Raw genomic sequence first — 17,708 nt, 5'->3', positions numbered from 1 at the left:
CCAGCTGATATCGCACGATGCTTTGTCCCGCAAAAGCCGTTCCGTTCGTGTGGCCTGAATTGTTTCTTTGTCATTGGCAAAAACATCACCGTAGCACTATTCTTAAGCCGTACCCATTTTTGCATCAGTGCAGACGCGAAGTCCAGAATTATTTATTAGCTTGTCTATTACCGAAATTTATATCCTGACAAAGTAGCGAAGAAAAGGTTGAAGTCACAGTTTATGCACAGCACATCACTCAACCATTGTCATTGTTGTTCAATTGAAGGCGCTCACTTTCACTCAACTCACTCACTTTAGGTTGCGTAAATAGGGCAGGGAAAGCGAATCCTGCGTTCGATGAGGCGAACCGGACAAAAATATAAAATAAAATTCATAGGGCATTCTTAACTACTTAATAAAGGAAATAAAACAGCGCCCCGTACCACTTCTTATATCGCACAAATCACTAACGTGCGAAAGACTGAGTGGACGAATGGGATAATCAAGCGAACAAAAGTGCGGACGAGTTACGTGCACGAAAACAGGAACAAATGCTGCCGTGACAAATGCTGCCTCAAACCCGACAGCCATTAATATTTGCACGACCCCGACAAGCACGAACGACAGCACCATCCCCAAAACGAGTAAACAATTGCGCCCGCTATTACCCCTTTACACATCCTATCAGGGTTGTAGAGTGCAGGTAATGACGAAGCGAGTTGGCACGCTGCAAAGTTCACCGGGTGGATTGTCATCGCCGGCTCTTCCGGCAAAATAACAGGCCGTCGGCGTACAGCATCTTGGCCTACTCCGAATAGTCAGGTAAAGTTAGTGCTCTAAAATAGGTTTCAATAAACTAGGCACTGCGTTTGGTCCCTACGTACAGAACCCAGTTAGAAAACCTAAGGAGTAAACAAAGTAACGAGCGAACTAGGGATCAAACGACTGCGCGTAGAGAGGGGGAATAGTTGAGCGGGCACACTGACGCACGAACCAAAGAGGCAAACTGAAAAGAAAAACGAAACAAGCGATGGTTAATGAATTGTCGGCAAGGTTCCGCCGCTTATTCGTGCAGCAAGTTGAAATTACGCGCGAAAAATTGTTCGCCCCCTACGCCCTTATTTAATCACGCTCGGTGTCACTGATGCACACAAAAGTGTGGTTATTAATGGTTCTATACAAAAACAACGCGGTAAAAATATTTTCCTCTCATCATCGGCCACATTGTGCAAGAAAACGGCCCTTAAAAAGCGCGTATTCCTCATAGAAAAGCATTGCCTCCCACTACGCCACGAGCCGCTAAGCGAACTGCCATCTCGTAGGGCTCAGATGACACCGGCGCGGCTCGCTGTGTCCCCACCTATATATCTTGCACCATGGCCGAGAAGGATTTTGTGGTACACGGATTCAGGACTCTACCCCGGAAAGCTGGCGTACACCATTTGAGATAGTAAAGAAGACGAGGTTTGTACGGGGCTGCTGACTGCGATACGCATTGTCGTGATACCGATAAACTGGATGCTGATATCATGACCGCTTTGAGGCGTGCCCAGCGCGATAACCTGCTGAGTCACACTACGGTCTTCCTAGATAAGCCATTTATATAGCCGTCGTGGTCGGAGCATAGCGTCGGCACGCTTGCCTGATGGAGAGAAGACGGTGGCGATGCACGCGATGCCCCCAAGCAACATGCTGAAGACCATCACGGGTCTCCTGCCGTGCCTGTCCATGAAGTACCAGGCCAGGCAGACGCCCGGCACTTCGGCGGCGCCGCTAATGGTGAAGGACACGTAGTCGCTGATGCCCATAGACGAGACGGCGAATGACAGGCCGTTGTACACCATGGTGTTGGCCGTCCAACCGAAGCTCACCACCACCACTTTCTTGAGGAGGTTCGGGTACTGCACAAGGCCTCGGAGGGATAGCCCTCCATCGACTGCCATCTCTGTGCACGCCAGGCTCTGCTTTTGTTCCTGTGCGTGAGTGAGGAAATCCACAGTGTCATCACATACACCGCGGCCGGACGCCACGGGGGCACAAGTTTATTCGCCAGGGGCGTACCCGCTTCCTTTTCGCATATAACCGTATACCTATTGCTTGCATGATTGCGTCAGCGCGTGTTAATATTATAGGCTTACATCCTGGGAGGACTAATGCATTTTTCAACTGCAACTGCAGTGCAATGTGGGCGTGACCTAAAACTGAATGGATAAGGGATTGATTCCATTAAGAATTGCCACTTTAAAATCTTTCTCAGCTTCAGTAGATATGATTAGACCTTGGAGAAAACTGTGAAGTTCTACCACTATGGAAGAAAAAAATTATCTATGCTGTACATGTAACCGCGAAGAAAAAAGTTAAAGAGGATGTGAGGACTGAATACAAACATGTTCTTGTAAGCCTTCGAATAAATTATGGCGGTCAACCTTCGGAAATCGCTTTCTTTTTTGTTTCTTATCAGGCATGTTGCCGTCGGATAGGTACACCCATTGTAAAAAAAGCTAATGATAAATTACAGTCGGCGATCCGGCGCTCCGATTTCGCTGAGGAGCAAGACGTCTGGAGACACCGTCGCGGTTCAATCAGGACTCAGGTTCAGAATACAAATCTATTGAAACACGCTATTTGGTTTTAGGGAGCGACAAAATCTACTCCGGATCAGCCGGTTGAAATCGCCGCATTGTACTTATTTCTGGGTCTTTAACACCTCCAGCGTTATAAATCTACTGAAAGCGAGATGAAACCTCCTGCCAGGAAGTGATGACTTCCCACAGATGCCAGAAAAGCCCCACTATACAAAACTGAGAAGCAAAAACCTGAGGCTGTTTGCTTTTGGCAATGTCTGTATATGTTTTTCTTTTATCAGACGGCAACATAGTGTATTATCGTCATTGTACAGTGGCGTGTTAGGCGCATGTAAAATCTTGTAGATGCAGATGGTCATCTGCATCACTCACCATAAAAGTCTTCAGGAAATTTGGGGGTATCGTCTTTCCATTCCTCTTGGCAATCTTCTGGACAATAATCTCGGCCTCGGTGAGTTTATTTTGGCTGAGCAGCCATCGCGGGGATTCTGGAACGAGCCTGTTAGCGTCAAAGTTAGCCCACGTTTACCTCGACACGAGCACGAATCGAGTAAATATTTCGCTATCGCGCATTTCAAAGTGTCTCTACAGAACGGCGTAAATCTATAGTCTTCTTCCTTTAAGTATGTCCCTCCGGCCTTGCATCCAGCGGTGTACTACATTGTAACGCAAGGGAAGAGTGAAAGGAATTGAGCAGCCCTATGTGCGACAGAACGTTAGGCAAGCACGTGCAAGTGAAGGGGAACCCGCACCACCAGAGGGCCAGTAGCGCCACGAAGGGCAGTGAGGTGGCCAGCGAGATGGCGAACCAGGAGCGCAGCAGGTAAGCCACGCCGGCCAGTGACATGAGTGCCACGCCGTACACGGCACAGACGAACATGCCGGCGAAGGTTCGCTTCTCGGGGCTCATGATCTCCATGCCTGCGCCGCAAAGGGACGACGCTGCGTCAGAGCACGAAACTTTCGAGTGTAGCCGAACGCCACTCGCAAACACATGCTCTCGTAAGTTCTGCAAAGCTAGCAGATCGAGACTCAAGCTCGCTAAACTCGTAGAGCTTTATGCGAGCTGGCGGAGCGCTGTTAGAATTCGCAAATATCCCCGCACTTGAGAAAGGCCCCCGAGACCTCTCTTGCACAATGCTGCAAACTTTATAGAGTGACCACTTTGGACGGACAGTTGCCGATAGATGCGGTCACAAAACAAAACCTATAATATGGGTAACATTGCAGGACATGTAGAGCACAATGAAACTGCTATCTGGAACCTTACTTCTCTAGTCCACTCAAAACAGCGATTTTTGCGATATTTCGTAATGAAACCGGTGATTAAAGTTTCATAGCCCGTCCAGCCATCACCTGTTTTCTTTTTTTTTTTTACCCTTTTTCTTAAAGCCTATACATACGTCTTGTCAGCACGCAAAACGCGAAATCGCTGATTTGTCTCTATAGGCGTAGAACCCTGTGGTGTGGCCCGTAAAAATTCGGAATATCTCTTCGCGCGAATTCGCATTTTCGCAAAGTTCTTTGAACCGCGTATTGTTTCTTGCATTCAAGTAATCCGATCGCTCAAAGGGAAATAATTTTAATTGAATCTCACAAGGGTTGAGCGCGATAGGCATGCCGGCTGTATGTACATGGGACGTCGCACAAAAACAGAAGGCCGCTTCACGTCATGCTTACTTGTGGTGCAGTCTAATCATGCTGATTCCATTTAAGAGGGCACTGTGCGTAGGAGGCGTGAGTGGCCTTACGTCCGCGGCAGAAGAACGCTAGCTGGCCCTCTACTATTACCGCTCTCGTTGTGCAGACAATGCAGTAGAACATAGGTTGTTTTTACAAGTGTCGGTATACTTATATTAAACAGCGCTTCCTGCTTTTGCACTCTCTCAAAGACATGTATAGTGACGGCTGTTCGGCACGCATGGGCATCAGGATCCCAATGACAGCCCTCGAGAACGTAAGAAAGGCATTCATAGTGTGCATGTTCGACTGGGTGGTTGTTATCAAAACAATGGAAGCTTCGCTGCAACCAAAAGATGAAAAGTTGGACGCTGCTCTCACTCATGATGAACGGCGTCTGAAATATGGCCGGGTAGACCATGCCGATGATGCCTCTCCATGCGATGTAAGCCTCGTAGGTGTCCGGGAAGGCGGCTCCGATCCCTCCTACCACGTTCACCACGATCGTAAGAAGGAAGGACTTCTTGCGACCCCATCTGCATGCGTGACAGACGCGCGACATTGCGGTCAAGCGTCCGCGGTTCGAATGCTGGGGGGCAACCGGTTGCTTTTGACGGCAGGAACAATCATACCGCGAGTTTCCAGCAAGAAAGCATAGCGTGGTATGTATCGTATGTGTGGCTTAGCTTCGCGAAACTAGAGTCCCTAGAAGTAGCGAAACTGCAGATGTATATGCGTCAATGCGTGGAATTTGAATGACGATATATACAAGAACGAATGCATATTAATTTCCACCGCTCGCGATTTTTACACCACACTCAGATAACATTTCCACAGGGAGGCTTTTTTTGTTTTGTCTCCTTGGCCGCCGTGGCTGGGTTTCGGTCCCATGGCTTTGGGCTCGCAGGCTAACGCCGAAGCCACTGTGCCAACCAGAAAAGGGAACCCCGGGGCGTGCTCCTAAGTCTCATGGAAACCGAATGATTTGCAGGTGGTCAAAATTAAGGAATGTACAGAGGCGAAGGTTGCCGGTGGCGCTTGTTTTTGTACTGTAAATGCACGTGTTAGATGGTGAGTATAATTACACACGACGGGTGCTTTGCAGGTTTAGGAGGAAGTGGGTTAGGGAATTTGTTTCTACGCGTGATGGCCTCGTTGCAGGAAAAAGCTAATTTATCGACGGCTATCTGCATATTACCCCTTAATTACAGCGCAACTAAGGCGGGATGTGTACGGAAGGGGGGAAGGGGGGGGGGGGGTCTAGAGTGTATATGTTACTCGCAGTTTCGATGCAATGCGCAATTAAGGCGCAACTTCTATCAATCAGTTTCAATGCAAATTACATTGGGAAAAAAATGCCCAGGGAAAAAATAAATATACATTGGGAAAGAACAAGCGACGTAAACAATTCATAAGTGCTGACTTTTAAAGAAATGCTTTGTAAAGCGTCAGCGCTAATTTCGTTTGTTTCCTTTTTATATGTCTTGTGTCGCTATGTTAAACGGCAAAAAAAGAAAAATAAACCTTACGGATTCAGAGAGCTGGTTCTTTTGGATCGCGGTGCGCATATTTCCATCTCTAAACGTGAAATTAATTTAGATAGGCTCCATACCTTCTTTCAGGTGGGTTGCTTCAGCTGACATTTAGTTTGCATAGGCCAAAGGTTGCGAGTTTCCATTTCTCAGTGAGGGCTGTTAAATTGCAGCTATATTTCAGGACGTGGTATACGCGTTTGTTCGGTTTAGATCACCATTTTGGCTCTTCATTTTCTTCTGTTTCAAGTCTAAAGTAAGCCTTAAAAGCAGAAGAGCCGACCACTTCAAAGTGTACTGAGCCTGGATTTCTTAAATTCCTGCTCTACAGGAGGGATTCAGCAGGATGGAAATGACCGTTTAGAATTTCCTTTTTACCAAAGTAATCTTACGTACGGCAGCCATTACATAACGTAAGGATCACAATAAGGTAATCAATTTTCTTTGTTTTTTTCTTATGGACAGTGAACATTATTAGTTGAAGGCGGCTGCCGCGACATTTGTAGTCGCTCTCCTTATCATGTATTACGTGTGCCCTTCGAACTAACTTGCTCGTGTTCCCCATGTGCCCTTCTGTATTGGTGTTCGACTGTAACTGTGCGGCGCTGGTTCCTAAACATGATCGAGGCCCAAACTGTATACAGCTTAAGTCTCAGCCTTAATAAGTACGTATACTACCGTCTCGATCGGTACTTGCCTATATGCACGGGACCACTTGCCTGTCCCCGATGTAGCCGAAGAGCAGGTTGCCAGCCACGCTACCAATGTAGAAGGAGCATTGAGCCATGGACACCTTCCACGCGTCGTCGCATACAACGTCCATCTGTGCACGTCGAAGAAGGCCACCCGAAGCTCTGTCAAAATCGCAGCATGTACACTGTCGCCACTTCGAAGTGTCTACAGCGAAACTAGGTGCGTCTATCGGATATATTTGCTGTGACGGTTATTATTGACAACTCTACGGTATAAGGTGTGTTTTAAGGTCACCAGTTTAAAAATCTGTTGATCTCAGCTAATTAGAACTGATAAACGCATTCAGCAATCGCCCGGCAAATATGCTTCAATTGAAAATCGGCAAAACACCGCATCTTATTCGTCGCAGAGCCGGCAGAGCAGACAATCGCTCGGCGTACATAGGCGTTCGGACTGTTCATTACCTGAGTCACTAGCGTGTCATCGTAGTAGGTAGTGTCGTAGACCCACCCCTGGTTACAATCCCTGGTCGGCCATGACTTGTCGGGGCGCGGTAACAAGCCTTCATCGCGCACGCGCAGTACCACTGCAGTGTAGTTGAGGTCGTACATACGACAGCTCTCCCACTCGCCGCCGCCAGCTCGCCGCGGGATGCTGAACTCGGCGAGCTCGGCGGGCGAGAAGGCATCGTACAGGGCCTCCAGCTCGGGCACCCGGCACCGGTGACGCGGCGTGGCCGACACGAAGATGCTACTGAAGAGCGTAAACACCGCGGGTAGCGTGGCCGGGATGCAAAGGAGGAAGTAGATCCACTTCTGGTACGGCCCGAAGGCCCCTATCTCTGGCAGCAGCTCGTCCAGGTCCATGACTGGCACGCCGCCGAGTGGGCCCACGTGCAGGAGAAACGACGCGAGGTGGGAGCACCAAGTTAGCCACACCGACCACTCATGAACACAAGCGCTTTGCCCAGTGTATCCATTCCATTCATGCTGTCCCTCGTGTTCAAGTTAGCTCTTCATAATTACGACAGCTAACCAACCCAGCCAATCGCCAACATTCGTTAAAAGTGCGAGCATGATCCAAATGTCTATGTCCAACAGTGATATCTGCAGGACATCACATGGATAGTCATTTTGGTGAAGAATAGCACAAACGTATAAAACATATATTATTTGCAAATAGCGTTTCAGGATGTTTGCCTGGAGGTACAATAAGTGTACTACATACATTGGAAGTAGCAAGAATGTCCAGACATCAGTTTTGGCCGGCGGTATCATGAAAACTTTGTTAACAAGTGCACCTTTACGTATTTGAGCTGTACCACTTATAAAAGTCTCAATTGATTCGTCCCAAACCTCATTCACTTAAACTGAACTCCCGGGCTGTATTGCATTGCGCTTTATATGAAGATATGAGTAGTCAAAATCATTTGTCAGTCAAAAATGCATGTGCCATGTATAAACTATGTGATGAATACAGGAATGCCCACGAGCTATTTGCGAACATCTCACACATCAGAGGCGCGCTGCACCCATCAGTGGGACCACGTTCATCGATCGCATCAGAGTGATTTCAAGTGCACATAAAGCCATCTATTACACGATACCTAATGAACTAGTTCTACTGAAAACCTGGCGTCGTCGACGTTCTGCGGCTGTCGGAAATGATTCGAGAAGTTTCAAATAAAGCCAACGAATTGCGAAGGGTCCAAATCAAGTCAAAACTGAAGAGGAGGTTCCTTTAATGGAAGGTTTTAAGAAAATAGAAGCAATTCAATGAAACACACTTGTCGCTATTGTGGGCATGAAACGCATATAGGCCACGAAGGGTCGTTGGTACCAAATGTGCTAGGGACGAACCTGCTGAACGCGTTATCGTATGTGTGACTTAAGGTGTGTTGGTGTTGTATAGAGATGCTACAATAATAATAATATTTTTTTTTTCATTTCAATTAATTTCAACAAAAAAAAATAAAAAATTTGCAGAATGAAAAGGTTGCGTCAAAAGCGCTATCGCGTCTACTCTTAAGGCAAAGCTCAAGCGCGTCCTCCTAATTTTTTAAATGAAACCGCTCACACCCACTCATTTTTCGTCAGTCATATATTTTCAGGAAACTTATGATAATCTTGGGGAATTAAACTGAACTGATTCTACCCCGCTGACCTAAGCCTACTTTTTTTTTTTTTTTTCACGCATTTATCCACCGTTCTGAACAAGAACAGTAGCAGTTCAAACAAAATTGATCAATTCTGGGTGGTTGTTAGACAAAGCTGAGATTTACTCCTTTGGGCCCAGATTAAGTATATATTGCATCATTATCAATGTAATGCACGTCGCATAAATGTACAGATGAGAAGGCATTGAGTGGAAGGGTTATGTATACAACTACTACGTGAACTTATTTTGGTGTTCTGGCATTTACTGCTGCTTTCAAATAACATAACACAGCAGAAATTAACTTGTCTCCATCGCATTCAGAATGAATAAAAAGTCTCACCATTCATTTTAATAAGTTTGCCAAGCAGCAGATTACCACTAGCCGACCTGAGGACACTCTTTATGGAGATATATAAACGTAAACGCTGGCAATCAGCTGATATCAGCTGAGTGATGAGATATGAGAAGTGCTTGTGTTATATAGTCTTGAAGTGTTTTTATACAGGTATTATGCTGTAAAATGTCGCGAAGATGTATTATGCACGCTTCTATATTCAAAATACTTTTCCAATTAACTGAACCATTTGTAAACATGGTTTCCAGCGGAACATTTTGCACTATTCACTATATCCACTAAGATTATGCTGCAACATAATCTTCCATAACACTAATGTACTTCCATTTTCCTGAAAGAATTTTGACACCTAAAAAAGCTTCCTGGTTATCGTGCAACTCCCATGTAGAGGTTGTAGCGAGTTCACGTGTAAGAATTAAGCTTCTTCTTTTTATGTGTTTCTTCAGGTTTGGAAGAAGGTCACTAGGGCCCAGAGCGGGGATAAAGTGTGGGGGGCTCAGCTCTTTGAAGTCACGCTCCCGAATGGCAGCCTCGGCAACAAGAGACTTGTGAGTCGGGGCATTGTCATAGACTACAAGAACGCCTCTTGTCACAAATTCTCGACTTTTCTCCAGAATGCCTACTGCAATCATCGGAGAATGTTGCTTAATACAGATACTCAATAAGTAATATCTCCTTCGCGCCCCCCCCCCCCCCCCCCAAAAAAAAAAAAAAAAGAAATAAAAAACTGTCCCTAACAATTTCTTCCCTATAGCTCGGGCTTCAGTTTTATCGGAGACGAGAATTCCGAATGATTTTTCCGTATATGCCCCTGTTTTGCTTCGCAGTCCACTCGTAGGATTACGTCCTGTCTCCAGTCACAAGGCGGTTGAAAACATATTCTGGATTGCTTGAATGAATAGAGGTACAGAAGCTCCCTTGACAAAGGCACATGGTGGTGTCGACCTATTCGTGGCGCCCACCGGGCCGAGACCTTCAAAGTACCAGAGATGTAATAGACGATTCTGAAACCACTCCCGTACAAAATGTTAAATTAGGTGACAACTTCATACACAAATTCAGCGACTCTTCATGAGAAGGCTCTCAGAAGAGAGTAAAAAAATTAGTTGTGGTTTAACTCTGGTTAACCCTATAATTGAATTGCGATAGCAACGGCGGAAGCCTCTTTTGGTCACGCCCTGTCAGTCTAAAGTGCTACATTATTGGGGACACTTAAGCTCATCCTTTAAGAGTATGACGCCAGAGCGTAAGCTACTAGCCCACATATAAATGAGAAGGGTTCAATGCTGCTGAACCGAATGTGGAGCGAAAGCATTAGCTGCGGGTGACCGAGAGTTCTTCTTTTTCTTCTTGTCTGTTCAAGGTCAAATGTGGCCCTTCCCGGGACGACGTGATGGGCCGAAACCTGGCGCAGTATTGCTATCGCAATAAAAAATCGGTTCAAGTGCTGATTCATTCTGGAAACGGGCCGCCTTGCACGTCCACGTGGCCGCGTTTAAATTCTTTGAATCAACGAGTTACTGTAACATACGAAGTATATTCGCTGCCATACACATTCACCATTCTATACGGTGAATTTCGCTGGGGGAACTTACTTCTTTCGACAAAAACTTCATCAGGCTCCAGTGCTCAAGCTGAAACTCGCGAGAGGACGCCATTTTTACCTCGCTGCTGATAGATCAATGAAACGTGAACCCGAAAGGCTTGGCATTAAGGCACTTGGTTCGAAAAATGACTTGAACAAATGGTACAAAGAAATCAATGGCAGAAGTCTGGTTACACCCGAGTTGCAAAACTTTTTGATCTCCCCTCGTAGCAATCAAGCTGCATTTTTTGCATAGCAGCAAAAAGTATTGGGTCGAATTAAAAGAGCGGGTCGCACCAGCATTTACTGCTCAGACGCGAAATGTATGCAGTCTCACCGGTAAAGAAAAGAAAATAATAATAATAATAATAAATAAATAAATAAACACCACCTTTTTTTCTGAGAGAACAAAATTATATGTAACACAAGTTCCGCCTCTAAGGAATAACGCGATAGCGTAGGCTGCCAGCCCATATATAAAGCCCCGCTTTAACCAAGCCGCATAAACGTGCCGGCGTGGCCTAGAGGTAACATGAATGCAAGGGTCCTGGCAGGCTAATTCCGATATCACCCTGCCATATGACAGGAGCTGCCAACTGCGGGAGCGGACTGACTGGCGTAAACGTCAGTCCGCGGCCATGTCAGCTGCCAGCTATACCGCCTGCCAGCTCCATGCTTGTGAATTTTCAAAGCTCACGCACATTAAAGAACCCCAGTGGTCGAAATTTTCAGAGTCCTCCACAACGGTGTCTCTTGGGTCGCTTTGGGACGTTATGACCTACAAACCAAACCAAGCCAAACAACGTCAACACCGACGCCGGCGCCGACGCCAGATTTTCGGTGACCTTAAAAAATGGGTGCAAGTTACAACTTAGAAAGTGGCGGCACGGCTGACGCATGATCCAATGTTTTCATCAGTAGACCTCATTACGCCATGCTCAAAGACAACGAGAAAGAGAAAATACTTGCCTGAACTGAGCTATAAAAAAATCCGAGTGAGACAGAAGAAGGTAGGTAAAAAATAGAACCAAAGCATAATGGCGCTACCAGAAATATATATATATATATATATATATATATATATATATATATATATATATATATATATATATATATATATATATATATATATATATATATATATAAGAGGAGGTATTTTGTATACGCTTTACGCGGGAAATGCGAAAGGGCGCGCTTACCTTAGCGGGCCGCACTCACAGAACGGAATCTCTAAAACACAGTTCGTGTCCGCATTTCGCAGCCTGCAAACCGATGTGCGCCGTAGCGGCACCAAGATATGCTGGGTGCACCGTGGCCGGGTGTGAGCTTTTATCGTTTTACTACAGGCCCTTTGCGCGTCTGCAGATATTTTCACCTTTGTGCTCCGCGGTGACACAACACTGGCAAAAGTTCAGCGCAAGCTTGTCAGGAAGGGCACTGGGCCCATTTCTTACTGCGTCCACCAATTATTCTGCACCTGTTGGTGCAATGGCGTTTGCGCCGAGAATGTCGCCTCGTTCCTATGATTCCAGGTTTTCGACGCGCGCCTATCTTGCTGATTCCTCACGAACCGAGAGGCGCCTACTTCCTGAGCAATGCGGAGATTTGTTGCTGCAGGGCCGCACGCCCATCACATTTTTAACGCCATGGCGTTGAAGGTCCCGTTACTATCACCTCTACTACCCCTCGGCCATACCTACTACCACCTGCCAGCGCCACGTCTGTGTTAAATCACGGGCGTGGCACTGGCAGGTGGTAGTAGGCATGGCCGAGCACTGATTCTACGATGATTTATTGTGCGACTTAATTAGATCACGTGATATCAGAAAGAGCTGGGTTGCTCATGCAAGGTGGGAAGGTGGAATAAGGAATCAACCTTTCAGTTCCCTAGGAGTCAGGTACACTACACCTATAATAAGCTTCTACGCAGGCACGGTCGTACGGCTTGGTTAAAGCGGGACTTTGTATGTTGTGTGGTCGGCTAGCTATCGTGTCCCCTCAAAGGCGGAGCTCCAGTCTTCCCCATAATTTTATTCCATGAAGGCCGGGACCATAGCGCTAGTCTCTCTCACGGGATCAAATCAAGAGGAAACTACAGGTCATTCGAGCATTTCTCGTGAGTAACGGCAAACGGCATTTGTGTCGCAACGTATTGCGCATTTTATTTTTTTATTATTGCTTTAACCATGAAAGCCTAACACTGTTCACTGTTTCTTTTTTTTTTTTCACACTGGTAGATTTTGACAGATATGGTGGTGCGGTCTATATATGCAGTTGGACTGTGCAGCAAGGCGGACATTACTCATATGTAGAGAACAATGATTTGACGATTAATTAGCTAATCAACTTTCTATTTTTGATTCTAAGAGGCTATGTTATGTAAAGAAATTGAAGGCCGTCAACTTAAAATGTGAGTCCTCTCTTTAAATGTTCTTATTCGGCATTGTGGCTTGAAATATCGGATGTCAAATGTACGCATCTGAAAGCTCGTTGAGTCGGTTTTCACGCGTTACAAATTTATAAAATATGTCGTGCTGCGCGTGCTGTTGTTACCACAATTATCTTAACTGCTTCTACATCACTAAATGCATAAATTATGTCTGTTTTAGGCATAAAAATACAATCGACATTGTTTTATAACTATGCAAGGCCAACTCAGCGAGCCTTGAGATAGTGTATTTTTGACGCTTGATATTTCGAGCCACGTTGTCGATGAAGCAAATTTAAAAAGGCGGACTAACATTTGATGCTGACCGGTTTCAATTTCGCGATATACTCCATAAAATCAAAATAAGAAGTTGATTAGTTACTTGTAGCTAATTAACCGTCTAATCATTGAGCTTGTACACGACACCCACCTTGCTGTACAACCCCCCTGCACAGAACGCACAAGCACATTTTTCTAAACACAAATTTGTAATCGTCAAAAAAAAAAAAAAAAAAAAAAGCTCGTTTTCGTAAGCGCACATGTGACACTTTTTCGATGCGCAGTTCCCTTCATTATAAGGAAACGATTCAGCCTTAATGACCGGTATCATATCGCAGTATCGAGTAAAAACGTCTGAAATGGACTGACGTGTTTTAAGTTTCAAAAGAACAGCATGAAATTCGTTTCATACTGCACGATCGCGTGTCAATTAATGGCGATGATGTGCACAAGCACGTTGGCTGATTCCACAAAGGGGGAAGCACCCTGGAATAGGTGGGACAGGCTACGAGCTTTCTTATTCAAATGTCAATAGCGCACGTGACCAGCAAACTCTTAACAAAATGTTTTCTTCATTCTGTGATTGGAGCAATACTTGGCAAATGAGGATAAATTTTTACAAAACCGTGTCCATGACTTTCATTATTAAGAAAACTCCTCCTCGTTTTTCATATGCTAACGATAAACATCCATTAAGACGCGTAAAAGAATTTAAACATCTCGGTGTAACTTTTTGTTCTAATATGAAGTGGTACGGACACGTAGAGTCTAACATGCTCCAAAGCACTCAAGAAACTTGGACTCTTAAAACGTACATTAAAAGATGCAACCCAAAACTGCAAGTTGACAGCGTACAAATGCTTAATAAGGCCTGTCCTTGAATATGCTTCGGTAGTATGGTCGTCGAACTTTGCTTAAGATGTCGCTAAGCTTGAAAACGTCAGAAAAAAAAAAAAAGCGAGAAGATTGATATATCAGAGGTATGACTGGCACTTCTCACCCTCTTCTTACGCTCACGATCTATCACTTGGCACACTTCAAAACAGACGCATGTATGAACGCATTATTCTCCTTCGCAAGATCATTAACAAACAAATTTACGTTGACGCCCCCGTTTCCTTCACTACTTCTTCCGCGCGTGTCACTCGCCGTACAAACCCTCTTAACATCTCGCCGTTTATTCCGTTTTTGGGTTGCTTTAAGTTTTCTTTCTTTCCCTTTACAGTTGAACTGTGGAATAATTTAAATAGCTCGTTACGTCAACTGCCTGGGGATCAGTTTGTGCAAGAACTGCCTGATCATTTGATCTTACAATGTTGTCTTGTACTTTATGTCGGAATTATTGAACCCACTCGCGATTATTTGCTATTATGTGCTTTTTGTTCTGTTTTAAGTGAACATTTTTTTGTACCCACTCCTGCAATGTCGCACAGTCATGGGATAGCAGTATTTGTAAATAAATAAATAAATAAATTTGCGACAAGCAAGTTAGCAGTCCAGGTAGTAGGTACACCCTTCACCAAAAGTCTTCAGGCCATGGACAGCGTTCTCTTCTAGTGGAATGAAGGTCCCTTGAATGCTCCATCTATCGGAGCATTGAAAGTGCACGTCAAGCGTTAAGCTTCTTTGGCGCGATGAGAAATCATTCTCTAGAATTTCAGGGTATTTTTATATTTAATGGTGCCGTCATGTCTTCATTATCCGGCTGAAACGAATAACTTTTGGAGAGTTTTGACTAAGACTGGGTTTGAAAATTGGCTTACACAATGTCAGCCCAGCTTGCGGAATATGGCACTGTAATTTAACGTTTTGCCTTCCTTTTAGAAGACAAAAGTCCTTTTCAAAAATGGCCAAAGGGAGCTGCCATATTGGAGACTGGGCTGTGCTCATAACAGGAAAGTGCTGAGGATTCTCCCCCCAGGCCTGCTTCACAGCCCAGTCAAACCGGTTTCTCCGAGGGTCGTGAAAAGGTCTGTAGGGGGCACTGTTGAGTCATAATTTCTAAGGCTCCTCTATTTTTCTAAAGGTAGCGACAACTACACGAGCGCCCTCTCGAGGGGTCCAGGGGCAGCGCTAGCAGACGACGCGTGGACCTCTTTCGAGCGTATACCGCGTACTCATGAAGCCGCACTTGGTGCGCACATAAACCGGTGAATTCAACAGATTTGTGTCCTCTGCTGTTCAGGAAACTTCAAAAGACAGGAATAATAACTTAAATATGCGTGTGCAGCATAAACGTAAAAAAAAAAAAAAAAAACGCGTGCGTTAGAGTCAGCTCATTCTTCTGAACCATTCTCCTCAGTACAGCGGCTAGGAAACTATTCATTAATTATGCTTTGAAATTAGTAGCGAACTTGAAGTAGAAACGATATTTTAGTAAGCTTATTGGGCTCGTTTCCTTAATAAAAAATAAGTAGACCGAGCTTTCTGCAACCTTTGAGAACGTCGTTGCGCACAGCGCTCTGATGAAATAAGTGCGTCATTGCGCTTGTAACCGTTCGGATATACTCCGTTTTACACACTTTTCTTGGCTCGAGTTTATTTCGTTTACACAGTATTCCGATAGTTTTATTTTGGAGAAAAAGTCAGTTTCTCTGCAGCTGTGCATTACCAACGCATGTATATCTTCCAACAAATGCAAAAAAAATATAAGGTATGATGCGATACAAAGCTCACGGATAATGTTTTCTGACTTTTCTATTCTTTATTTGTTTTGGTTTTCTTATAACCTGTCAGGCAATAATATCACCAGTAAACTTGGATGTCGCCTCTTGAAACTTGACGAGTCCCTGTGCGCGTTCAGCGGAACTTGTTTGCATTAGGTGCAACGCTGCGAGACTCCTCCGTTAAAACAATGACTCAATAGCGTTTCACGCACACGGTTGTTTTTACACTTTTTATGGTACAAATTTTCGTTTTAATTTTTTAATTTTATACGCCGATATTTAGCATTGGCAAAAATTGACTTTCCATTTCGATCATTTTGACACATTTGCACCGTCCTCCTTTTCCAATGTTTCATTTTTCATTTATATCCATTAACTGATCAATTGTACGGACTAAATTTTCGTAATAAGCATAATCAAGCATTGGGTTTTCATTCTGAGCATTTTGACAGCATTGATTCCACGCGTAATATTGCAGTCCTGATCTGTTCGGGAAAGTAAGGGGGCTCGAAACGGTAGTGACATTTCACTAGACATCCGCAGTACAAGTAATGACTACATAGTCATAACGTTCTTGATATTTTGCTCATGAAATAGCATATGCCCAAACAAAGGCTATCCCGGGCAAGCGAACGGCTTTTTAAGCAGACAGAAATCCCTTCGCATAGTCGGATGTTTTCCGTGGCCATAAAAATCTTACGCCCGATGTCATGAGGCCATAGCTTCCTTCTGTTGCTATTATTGTCACCGCGAAGAATGTAAAATGACTTTTTTGCGTCTTCCGCACGGTTCCGGCAGCCGAAAGCTCAGCAGCCCGGCGCAGCCGCATGTCTCACGCACGCTTCAAGATTTGAGTTCAGAGATGTAAGTCTTGCGTCCGCTTAAACATTAAGTACTGCATATACGCTCCTAAAAATGCAATAGAGGCATGTGAAGTACTTTTTGCTTAACTAATCGGCCAATACCACGCTGGCAAGCGCAGACCGCCGTGCATTTCAGCGGCGCAGCGAGCACCGCTGGACCCTTTGGGCGGAGCTTGGCGGCGAAGAGGTCACGTGCAGCCAACCGGCCTATCGGAGGGAGGGGCGGCTGGATCAAGACCTGTCGCTACCTTTAAAAAAATAGAGGTGCCTTAATAATTTCACTTCGTGTTCCAACCTTCAACACCTCGTGTTTTTAAAAGCTTAAATCTAACCAGTGACAAGGCACTTACCGTGCAGTCTTCGCACTGCGCTCCTTTGCCTACGCTCTGCAGGCTGCTGCGGGTTCTTCTAGCTATAGCTCCGCTGGCACCCGCGACGAGAGCCCGCGCAGAACGCAGTGGGGAAGCCGCGCGACCCACTGCTCGTGACGTTACAATATATCCTGACTGTTCCACGCAGCGGGCCACAAGCGCTTGGTAGGGTGCCGAACAGTTCGGGCGCGATTCATCGGTCATCCAGAGCAGGGCGAGGACTTTCAAGCGTTAAAGCACTTCGAAGCATATGACGGTATAGTAGCTGCATGCCGCGAAGCGCGTTTCCATTGTTGGCAAGTTCAGCTCCCGCGTCGCTCATCGCTCACGTTGCGTGTCTCCGTACTCGGCGAATCCGATTCATGAGTGTTTTTCCGAAAAAGCTCAGTGACAGCTGTAGTGCGGCGAGAAATACTCCGCGTGTGGTTGGGAGCCTTTACAACGCGTGCGCTCGGTTTCTAGTAGTCTCTCTCTTTGGGCCCTTTGAAGTATCCGGAGAGAATGAAAATCAGGGCAGCTTCTGTTTTATTGC

The 17,708-nt window shown here is 45.4% G+C and overlaps 1 protein-coding gene and 1 long non-coding RNA gene across 2 annotated transcripts in view; one reads left to right on the top strand and one right to left on the bottom strand.

Annotated features, from left to right (window-relative positions):
- The window catches only part of LOC146205249 (organic cation transporter protein-like), a 79,383-nt gene extending 61,971 nt beyond the window's left edge, over positions 1 to 17,412 (bottom strand). The window contains exons 1-7 of the mRNA XM_084582939.1: positions 17,156 to 17,412; positions 6,937 to 7,340; positions 6,499 to 6,602; positions 4,629 to 4,783; positions 3,320 to 3,488; positions 2,940 to 3,066; positions 1,625 to 1,955 (exon numbers count right to left, since the gene is read on the bottom strand). Of these exons, the coding sequence (XP_084439065.1) occupies positions 1,625 to 1,955; positions 2,940 to 3,066; positions 3,320 to 3,488; positions 4,629 to 4,783; positions 6,499 to 6,602; positions 6,937 to 7,338 (1,288 nt within the window). The 5' untranslated portion in view covers positions 7,339 to 7,340; positions 17,156 to 17,412. The remainder of the gene's footprint in view (positions 1 to 1,624; positions 1,956 to 2,939; positions 3,067 to 3,319; positions 3,489 to 4,628; positions 4,784 to 6,498; positions 6,603 to 6,936; positions 7,341 to 17,155) is intronic.
- LOC146205250 (uncharacterized) lies at positions 6,005 to 11,049 on the top strand. Its single transcript, XR_014701574.1, has 3 exons — positions 6,005 to 6,209; positions 9,431 to 9,532; positions 10,348 to 11,049. It is a non-coding gene; the product is annotated as an uncharacterized LOC146205250 (long non-coding RNA).
- Positions 17,413 to 17,708: the final 296 nt, after the last annotated feature.

Source organism: Amblyomma maculatum, chromosome 1 (genome assembly GCF_055883805.1).
Source record: "Amblyomma maculatum isolate TAMU_Amacu chromosome 1, ASM5588380v1, whole genome shotgun sequence".
Classification (NCBI taxonomy): domain Eukaryota; kingdom Metazoa; phylum Arthropoda; class Arachnida; order Ixodida; family Ixodidae; genus Amblyomma; species Amblyomma maculatum.
This window is presented reverse-complemented; position numbering and strand designations above follow the sequence as displayed.